Source organism: Drosophila teissieri, chromosome 3R (genome assembly GCF_016746235.2).
Source record: "Drosophila teissieri strain GT53w chromosome 3R, Prin_Dtei_1.1, whole genome shotgun sequence".
Taxonomy (NCBI): domain Eukaryota; kingdom Metazoa; phylum Arthropoda; class Insecta; order Diptera; family Drosophilidae; genus Drosophila; species Drosophila teissieri.
Genome location: NC_053032.1, coordinates 17,697,581 through 17,706,482, shown reverse-complemented (window position 1 = coordinate 17,706,482; position 8,902 = coordinate 17,697,581). Strand labels below are relative to the sequence as shown.

Below are 8,902 nucleotides of genomic sequence, written 5' to 3'. Positions count from 1 at the left end.
TGAAACCCCGAATCAGGGGTATTTTGTTGTGAATAAAAAAAACTTGTCCGACTTGTTATTCTATTTCCCCGTAATCCGAAAATGCTACTAGTATTCGGCCGGCATCTCAACGCTTATTGCGTAAAATTGAAATCTGCCTCGCAATAAACAAATCAACGAACATGGCCGATTCATTAGCACCTGGTAAGTAGACGGACTACAGAAGGGTGAAAATTATGGCAGAAATGTATGAAAATAATCGCAGGCATTTCAAACAGTGGGTTATGAATAGAAGCGATAAAATACAACAAAGTCAGTCAATATTAGTTGCGAATGCTTTCAGATGATTAATTTTTAAAGGCCTCCCATAGCAATTATTTGTATTTAAGCTGGCAAAAAAGAGAACACTTTTTGCTTACAAAATTACCCAATTATGGCCAAATTGTTTGATTTGTTTGTCGAGTCGACAGCGTTTTTTGTTGGCGACACGCGCATCAAGGCCTATCAAATAGATACAAGTGATTAGCGTGATATCATTTCTGTATCTCAAATAAGAAAATACCGTAATTAAGTAAACACTTATCGCAAAAAGAAAAGCTCTGCCACAGCGGCTGTCAAAAAAACTGAAGTATCTTTGAAGCTGCCGTCCGTGTTCCGCCGAAAACACCCTTTCGAGTAATAAGTATATTTAAATACGTTTTCCTTTATTTTACGAGATCTCATAACTCGCCGCTTGGCAAATACCTTGCAACTACGTAATACGTTATCTATTTTCAGCATTCAGTTTATTGGTATAATTATGAGAATGATCATTGGATCAAAATAGACATACAAATTTATTGACAGGTTTGCTATCTACATCGCAGCTATGATACTGGGCTGTCAACTGGGCCTTTAAGAAAGTGAAAAGTAAAACTTTTGTCTTTGGCTCGCAAATTCCGTACCTTTAGTAAGATTTCGTTAAATAAAAGAGCTCGAGATGCAAAACACCTTAGAGCTTTAAAGATTTTAGATATCAACTTTCATAGAAAAGCCTTTATACCTGGTTTACCGAATGATGTTTTATGTTGATTAAGTTTTTCTATTCCCAGCTAGATGTGCTCATTATAGGGGATCATTAGTTCAATAAAAAGTTTACTTTTATTCCCACGTTTTTTATCGAAGTGTACAACAGCTTGTGTTGCGGCATGCCCAGAAATGCAAATAGGCTTAGTGCAATTCATGGCATACCCTAGTATTTTGTATTAATAGTTTCTGTGTACTAAAGTCCCAATATCAAAACATTTTAAGACAGCTGTGTACATATGATTTTATCTGTATCCACAATATGTAGTTTACTCCTAATCATTTCCGGGCAGACAATTTCTGTTTAATTAAAACTCTCAAAAACACAATTTTCATGTTAAAACAAAAGTTTATTTTAGAAAAACCTAAATTAATAATTGAAACTTAAATATTACAATTGAAATTTCTACAGAATAAAGTACTTAAATAAAATGTGCTCTTTATTCTTGATTATACATTGGTGGTTTCCTATGTCTGACCAATTGTCTCTGTCTGAAATCTGTTCGATAATTTTTTAGTTAAGTGGTTTACGTGGTTGTAAGGGTTCCTTAGCGGTTTAGCGGTATAGTTTCAGCTTCATCATAATATTACGAAATACTTGCGTCTACATTAATTTCAATGTAATCAAACTATGGAAGAGCTTTAGATGCGTCGCGAAAAGTTACCGCCGCCGCCGCCACCGCCATTGTTTCCCATTCCGCCGCCGCCGCCGCCACCGTTACCGCCCCCGTTTCCCCCACCGTTGTTTCCATTGGGGCCACCCCGCGTCTTTCCGTCGTAGAACAGTTCAATGTATCGCGAGCCCATCTGCTCTCTGTGGCGCTTCATGGCCACCTGGGAGTCCTCGTAGGTGTCGAAGTAGGCATCAGCAGTTCCACTGTGCAGACCCTTCTTGTTGTAGTTTATGCGCACGTTAGCTGGTCGGATTGGCTCAAAGAACTAAAAATAAGAAACAATTTCATAGTTATAAGCAAATGGAATATTTGGACTTGGTTATTATTAAACTCACCTTAAAGACGTCGTTTTCAAACGAAGTGTAGGGAAGCCCTCGCATGTGGATTGTATAATACTCGATATCATTTCCCCGTCCACCGCCGATGGGACCGAAATTGCCACCACCGCCCATGGAGTTGCCACCGCCAAAGTTGGAGCCATTGTTGAATCCTCCGCCACCGCCGTTGTTGCCTCCTCCGAAGTTCGAGCCGCCATTGTTGTTTCCTCCAAAGTTACCGAACCCGGAGTTTCCGAAATTTCCGTTGTTATTGTTGCGACCGCCGCCGATCGGGCCAAAGTTGCCGACACCGCTCGAGTTTCCGAAGTTGCCGCCGTTATTGAAACCTCCTCCACTGTTGCCGCCAAAATTTGAGCCGCCATTGTTGCCGAAGTTATTAACGCCTCCAGGAGAATTGAAGTTGTTGCCATTGTTGAACCCCCCGCCGCCGTTGTTGTTGCCGCCGAAGTTTCCACCTCCATTATTGCCGAAGTTTCCAAAGTTTCCGCTGTTACCACTATCGTTACCAAAGTTGCCGGAATTTCCACCGTTGTTGCCGCCACCGAAGTTGCCGAAATTGCTGGGTCCAGAGTTATTACCAAAATTTCCATTATTTCCACCACCTCCTTGGTTGTTTCCAAAGTTGCCGGAGTTCATCAGGCTTGGCAGATTGTTGAAGCCCAGCATGTTGTTGGCACCAACGCCAAAGTTGCCATTGTTGCCCCAATCTGTGATTAAAAACAAAGTGAATCAATAAAGAATTGCTAATTTAACAAATAACCTTACCATTGCGTCCTCCGCCGAAATCATTGCCACCACGGTTCGCACCACGATCACGTATGTCATACGGGCCCGGGCGTCCTCCGACGCCACCGCCGGCGCCTGTGGCCCTCTTCATTTCAGCAATTGAGCTGCGGAATATCTCAATATACCTATATGAATAAGAGTGGAAAGTGTATATAAGTCAAAAGTGGTACTTGAAATTTGCTAGGGTCGGTGGCGTTTTCTTCAAATGATCAACTATTAAATATCACGTAATAGATAGAAAAGAAATCAAAATAAATTCATTGAACTGATAAACTAAATAAAAATGCTATTCACAGTTTGATTAATTTGTTAGATTAAGCACATGATGGCGCTTAAACATATATATATGTATATGTGTATTAAGAGCCCCACCAGACCCGTAGCTATGGGAAAATTGTTGCTAAATGGATTCTCAGTTACTGAAATAGAAATTATTTGTGATAAAAGTAATTAAAGATTTTGTGAATAATCTATGGTGTTGTATAGTCCTTGTATGTTTCAACAAGTTCGCAATTGATTACCACTTAATGTTTTAATTTCAGCTGTTTTGTTGTAGAAGATATGATGAATTAGAAACCCACCTGTGCCCAATTTTTTCCCGATTTCGGCCCAAGGCTTGCTCAGTGTCGTCCTGGCTTTCGAACTGAACAAAAGCTTCCCCAGTTGCACGACCCCTTCTGTCCATAACAAAAAGTATGCCCTCCCGATCCGTTTTGATTTCCAACCCTGCCCATGACGATAACCAACAAAGATTTATACAAATATATAGATTTCATATATATACATTATGCAAGATTAAGCTTAGATAGAAAAACAGAAATACAGAGGTTGATAAATGTTATTGTTTAGTTCTAACACCGCAGAACTTTTGCAGGCTCGCGGCATTAGCAACGTTTGCTTAAATAAATAGTGCCATTCAGTCAAAAAATGATCTGCAGGCAAGATGCGACTGTTGCAAACGTGATGCCCGGACCACAATGTATTACACAACTCAGATCCTTTAACGTGTAGACATGTGAAGCTCAGTTGACGGCTGTGAGTAATGATCGCTCATATAACCAAGTGAACTGGGTTATGTGACCAATGAAATAATGATTTATCGGACAAGTGGACGTGACCGCCGTCAACTCTCAGCCGTTTACTTTGGAAGGAGCTGCGTGGACCGCCGAACCCATTACACAAATGCAAGGGCGTGCAATTTTTTGCCCGACAATGTGTATGTACGTTGAAGCGCATGTGTAATTGATATGAAAGGTGTAGATGAAAGGGGACCGTAGGCCATATCTCAACGAAGTGAACAAATAATACATGCGGTCAACCACTGTCTTCGATCCTGGTGCCTACTAGTATGGAAAGAGGAGCCGGGTCAGGAAACTCACCAGAGAAGAACTCCTCGATTTGCTGCTCGGTGACGGCATAGGGCAGACCACGAAGCTTCACAACGAAGGCCGTGCCGTGTCCGCTGATCTTCCGCATAGCTTCCTTGGCCTCCTTGGGCGTGGCAGTGAAAACTAAATGAATAAATAAATAATATTAGTCCAATAATTAACATAAATATATAGTTTTAAGATGATGATATCAAATCTACTTTCTTTCTTGCTTTGAGTGTTATTGATACTACAAATTCCTTGTAAGAATACTACCTCGATAGAAGTTTTGAACTTTGTTACCATTAAAGTGTCATATTTGTAAAACCTACTTATTATCAGGTCATTGTGAAAATTAATGAAAGGCAAGAAACACATTACTAGCATACAAAGCTAAACAATGAAAAAGTCAATCATCTTCGCGACAGTTATGGAATGAGAAAACAACAGGCAATGTTAAGAGAATAAATATGTGAGTAGAGAAGTTACAAAGCTAGTCCTATAATTAGTAACACTTCTGTGGTACAGTCAACCCCCGTGCGAAAGGCAAATAAACAAACCCTCAATGTAGCGGTGGCCCATGCTGGCCTTGTTGAGCTTGCGGGCCTCTTCGACGTCCTCCTGGCTGGCCACCTCCACGTAAGCCTCGCCGGTGTTCTTGCCGTCGACGCGACTGGTGACCAGGTGAATGCCCGACGAGCCATTGGTCACATTCACGTTCTCCAGGAAGTCAAGGATCTCCTTGTGAGTGGCGGACCAGGGCAGGCCGCGCAATCGAACGAACTTGGGGCTCTCGCCGACGTTCTCGATCTTGACGCCGCCATCTCCGTCGAACTGGTCTTCGTCATCCTGCTGCTGGTTGCTGTCGTCGTTGAAGTTGTCGCCATTTCCCTGCTGGCCGTAGTTGAATTGCACATCTGCGTTGGACATTTTTCACTCGTTCTTTGTCTGCAAATGGTGGCGAACCGGATGGGTTACAACTATTAGTAACAGGTTAACTAGTTTTGGTTATTTATACTGGCTGAAAATTCACTTTTCTTCAGCCGGTTTTTCTCCTTTCAACTGCGACGCTTGTTTGATGCGATTCTTTTTTGCACCGCGTACGCCATTTTGATTTCTAGTCACCCCTAATCGGGCATAGCATGTTGCTGCCCTTGTACACAATATATACGCTTCTAATGGCCACACCTGGTGGCGGAACTGCGGGCTAACCTTATTCTGCACTGCTGCAACTTCCAATATCCCCTTTTTTTCAACTTTAAACGAATAATTCGCACGATTTTTCAGAGAGTTTGAGCATAGAGCACGCGTCAAGTTGAAGATGCAGTGTGACCGCGTTTAAATCATCAAAATATACCGCCTGCCCGTGAAATATTTTTCATATATTTACGTGTCAAGGTAACGCCGAGTGGAAAAGAAACAAAATTAATTTTTGATTGTTTTTTTTCTGCATGTTTTGGGCAAGAAGAAACAAAATGTATGCAAGACAATAAACTGAGACATTGGCAAGTACGGATTTTTGGATAGCTTATATTAAAACCTTTTTGAATTTCCTAGTGTTCCATGACCGATGGTTAGGTCCAATGATATAGTATGTGCGCATCCCTGGAACTGCCAGTGTTGCCAACCATCACTCAGATCTGTCATACCCGTGTGAAAAGTAGCAAGAACAAGAAAAGTGAGTCGAGCTGTTACTTAACCAAATTTTTGCAATTAACAAGCATTTTACTGTTTTAAACGGCAGCATGTTGAGCATCACGGCCCGTAACCTGGCAAGCGCCCTCCGCAGCAGCCTCGTCGGCACATCGTCGCGCGTGGCCGCCGTGCGCTGCCTGCACGGAACCGAGGAATCGGCAGAGGAGTTCGACAAGCGCTACGAGAAGTACTTCAGCCGTGATGGCATCGACGGCTGGGAGATCCGCAAGGGCATGAACGATCTGCTGGGTATGGATCTGGTGCCCAGCCCCAAGATCATCGAGGCCGGTCTGCGCGCTAGCCGTCGCGTCAACGACATTGCCCTGGCCATCAGGTGGCTGGAGGGATGCAAGGACAAGTGCGGCGACCAGAAGGCCACCCTCTATCCCTACTTGCTGGAGAAGATCACTCCCACACTGCAGGAACTGGGCATCCCAACCATCGAGGAGCTGGGCTACGACAAGCCTGAGCTGGCCCTGAAGTCCGTGTACGATGCCTAAGCGGAGTACTCTAGTTTACACACACAGAACACAATATACACGTTACAGCGACACTAGCTACCCATCCAATGTATGGTGCGGATGAACATGTTGTTGGATTGATAATAAATGGAGATTGGAGTAAGGCTACCACACCAGCACCAGGTTGTTTTCCCTGTTGGTTACGTAACACCCAGGTTAGGGAACTGCATTCGGACAGAGATAAACAAAGCGATTGATAGCAATTCGTTTATTGTCCGGCGACTATTTCCATTTGGACAGCAGCTCGGCCGCCTTATCCAGGTTCTCTTGCTTCTTGATGAAGCAGTAGCGCACAAAGTCCTCCCCCAGAGGTTTGTTGGGCTCGCTGTAGAAGGCACTTGGCGGAATGCCCTGCAAGCCCATGTTCTTAGTCATCCACTTGGTAAACTTGTAATCCCGGTGCTTGTCCTGCTCAGAGCTCAAATCGATCTTGTCCGCCAGTGGTGACCAGTCTGCCAGCATAAAGTAGCCACCTTCGGGGATGGTGGGACGCATGCCGGCTTCGGACAGGAACTTGGCCATGAAGTCGCGCTTCTGCTTGAGCTCGCGCGGCAGGCTAAGGAAGTAGCTTTCCGGCTGACCCAAACGGGCCAGTTCTACCTCGAAACTGCGCGCAACGCCCTCCTGGAGCGGCGTCGGGCAGGTGTACACAGAGTTCTGGTGGACCATCTGCAGGTTACGAATCAGTTGAGCGGGTCCGTAAGCCCAGCCTATCTTCCATCCGGTCACTGAGAAGGTCTTTCCCGCTGAGCCCAGAGTGATGGTGCGGTCCCACATGCCGGGCAGGGTGCAGATACGGATGTGCTCGGCTCCGTCAAACACCAGCCACTCATACACCTCGTCCGAAACGCACAGCACATTCCACTTGCGGCAGAGCTCGGCAATCCTCTCCAGCTCTTTCCGGTTGAAGACCTTTCCAATGGGATTGTGGGGTGTGTTTAGGATAATCATCTTTGTTTTGGAGTTGAACAAACTCTCGAATTCGGCATCGTCCAGCACCCAGTCAGCCGAGCTGATTGGTCCCTTTGTCTTGCGCTACAAATTAAACATGTTAGAAGCGGGATCTTATTTTTCTATTGAGGTTCCTACCAATTTTAGGGGAACAAAGCGGGGCACTCCACCGGCCATCTTGACCATAGGCTCGTAGCAGTCAAAGAACGGTTCAATAATGATCACCTCGTCGCCCACGTCCACATGACCCATAATGGTGGAGTAGAGAGCCTCATAGGCGCCTGCTGTAATCAGGATGTCGCTTAGGGGATTTAGCTCCTTGCCGACGAGACCGCTATACAGCTTGGAGAGGGCATTGACCAGGCGCACATGACCGTAACCGCGAGTGTACTGATGCAGTAGAGGATTCTCGTCCTTGGCAATGTCGGCCAGCGAGTGGGTAACGTACTCGGGGGCGGCATCATCGGGAAATCCCTGTCCCAGGTTCAAGGGCTTATATTGCATGGCCAGTGCAATGTACTCGTTCCAGACGCTGGGCGTGCTGCCTTGCAGTCGCTTGGGCAGATCAAATTTCTCCATATTACTGGCAGTTTGTTGGTGACGAAGGACTTGCAACTGGAACTGCTCGCGAAGGCTTCTCTTGGCGGCGGAGAGGGCTAACTGGCAGCTGCGAAGCATCTGTAAAAAGGTGACTTTAGTGACTGATTGCTCCTCTTTCGCCTTATCACCGCGTGTTTGGTTTGTTTATTGCGCGATAAGCACGCACTTTGCCTGTCGTCTCTGTGGGTCTGATGTCTGATCACGAATGTAATAATAAACTATGTATATAACTGGTTAAATTTTAAATGCAATTGTTGGAGTTAAATGCTGGAGGCCTGCAATGCGCGGTGACGTTGCATAATGGCACTGAATTGTGATTAGACTAGCGGAATATCTATATATGCGATAGGATTTTGTTTTAAAGCGCTCACGCACACATATAAACAAAAATATGCAAATAAACAATTGCGTGGAACGTGGGTGCCGCAAAATAAAAATGGTAATGAAATTCACTAAAAATCTGCTGCAGGAAACAAAAACAATGTCAGCTGTCCTTTGAAAATATAGATTAATTTAAATAATTGATAACGTCTTAAACGAGCTTTAATTCCACGATCATCTCTAGTTGGCCTTGAATACAAAAGAAATCTTAACCAGACGCGCAAAATAAATAGGTTACTTAATTTAACAACAACTTTGAAAACATCTTAGAATTTGGGAATTAACCTGTAACTCACAAAATAAGCTGCGAATTGTTTATAGTTTATAGCTGACTTAAAACACTGTTTACACTGTTATCGATAAGCGACGACCAGGGATGCCATTCAAATCGCGCACGAAGCAATCGGTCCATCGATAACCGACTTATATCGAAAGTAAATCGAATTCAAATTATAATTTTAGCATTGCCGCGATCTTTTAGTTGCATTTATCATTTTTAGTCATATATTCAAATTTTTGGATATAGTTGTGTCTATGCCAACCCC

At 44.1% G+C, this 8,902-nt stretch overlaps 3 protein-coding genes across 6 annotated transcripts; 1 reads left to right on the top strand and 2 right to left on the bottom strand.

Annotated features, from left to right (window-relative positions):
- Window positions 1-1,373: 1,373 nt before the first annotated feature.
- On the bottom strand, window positions 1,374-5,580 carry LOC122622294 (heterogeneous nuclear ribonucleoprotein H3). Of its 3 annotated transcripts, XM_043800637.1 has the most exons (7): window positions 5,422-5,580; window positions 4,770-5,157; window positions 4,222-4,353; window positions 3,424-3,568; window positions 2,822-2,967; window positions 2,054-2,763; window positions 1,374-1,983 (listed from the first exon to the last, which is right to left on the bottom strand). In XM_043800637.1, the coding sequence occupies exons 2-7, from the start codon at window positions 5,137-5,139 to the stop codon at window positions 1,687-1,689; spliced, it is 1,800 nt and encodes a 599-aa protein (XP_043656572.1). In that variant the 5' UTR covers window positions 5,140-5,157; window positions 5,422-5,580; the 3' UTR covers window positions 1,374-1,686. The 3 variants fall into 3 exon arrangements, 2 of the variants coding, with proteins under 2 accessions (XP_043656572.1, XP_043656573.1); XR_006326291.1 differs by lacking the exons at window positions 1,374-1,983; window positions 3,424-3,568 and having other exon boundaries at window positions 2,622-2,763; XM_043800638.1 differs by lacking the exons at window positions 3,424-3,568; window positions 4,770-5,157; window positions 5,422-5,580 and having other exon boundaries at window positions 4,222-4,341.
- A 186-nt stretch (window positions 5,581-5,766) lies between these two features.
- LOC122622297 (cytochrome c oxidase subunit 5A, mitochondrial) lies at window positions 5,767-6,544 on the top strand. Its single transcript, XM_043800643.1, has 2 exons — window positions 5,767-5,887; window positions 5,954-6,544. The coding sequence occupies exon 2, from the start codon at window positions 5,955-5,957 to the stop codon at window positions 6,402-6,404; it is 450 nt and encodes a 149-aa protein (XP_043656578.1). The 5' UTR covers window positions 5,767-5,887; window position 5,954; the 3' UTR covers window positions 6,405-6,544.
- A 74-nt stretch (window positions 6,545-6,618) lies between these two features.
- On the bottom strand, window positions 6,619-8,708 carry LOC122622295 (kynurenine aminotransferase). Of its 2 annotated transcripts, none has more exons than XM_043800640.1 (3): window positions 8,654-8,708; window positions 7,515-8,054; window positions 6,619-7,460 (listed from the first exon to the last, which is right to left on the bottom strand). In XM_043800640.1, exons 2-3 carry the CDS (start codon window positions 8,052-8,054, stop codon window positions 6,648-6,650), a joined length of 1,353 nt encoding a protein of 450 aa, XP_043656575.1. In that variant the 5' UTR covers window positions 8,654-8,708; the 3' UTR covers window positions 6,619-6,647. The 2 variants fall into 2 exon arrangements, with proteins under 2 accessions (XP_043656575.1, XP_043656574.1); XM_043800639.1 differs by lacking the exon at window positions 8,654-8,708 and adding an exon at window positions 8,143-8,299.
- Window positions 8,709-8,902: the final 194 nt, after the last annotated feature.

What these genes read in the sequence shown, in the direction of transcription:
- LOC122622294 (XM_043800637.1), bottom strand. Translation starts at nt 5,139, where the DNA reads ATGTCCAACGCAGATGTGCAATTCAACTACGGCCAGCAGGGAAATGGC. An exon ending in TTTCGGCGGAGGACGCAATG is followed by an intron (nt 2,764 to 2,821) that starts GTAAGGTTATTT and finishes TTTTAATCACAG; the next exon opens with ATTGGGGCAACAATGGCAAC. An exon ending in TTGAAAACGACGTCTTTAAG is followed by an intron (nt 1,984 to 2,053) that starts GTGAGTTTAATA and finishes TCTTATTTTTAG; the next exon opens with TTCTTTGAGCCAATCCGACC.
- LOC122622297 (XM_043800643.1), top strand. Translation starts at nt 5,955, where the DNA reads ATGTTGAGCATCACGGCCCGTAACCTGGCAAGCGCCCTCCGCAGCAGC.
- LOC122622295 (XM_043800640.1), bottom strand. Translation starts at nt 8,054, where the DNA reads ATGCTTCGCAGCTGCCAGTTAGCCCTCTCCGCCGCCAAGAGAAGCCTT. An exon ending in GCTTTGTTCCCCTAAAATTG is followed by an intron (nt 7,461 to 7,514) that starts GTAGGAACCTCA and finishes TTTAATTTGTAG; the next exon opens with CGCAAGACAAAGGGACCAAT.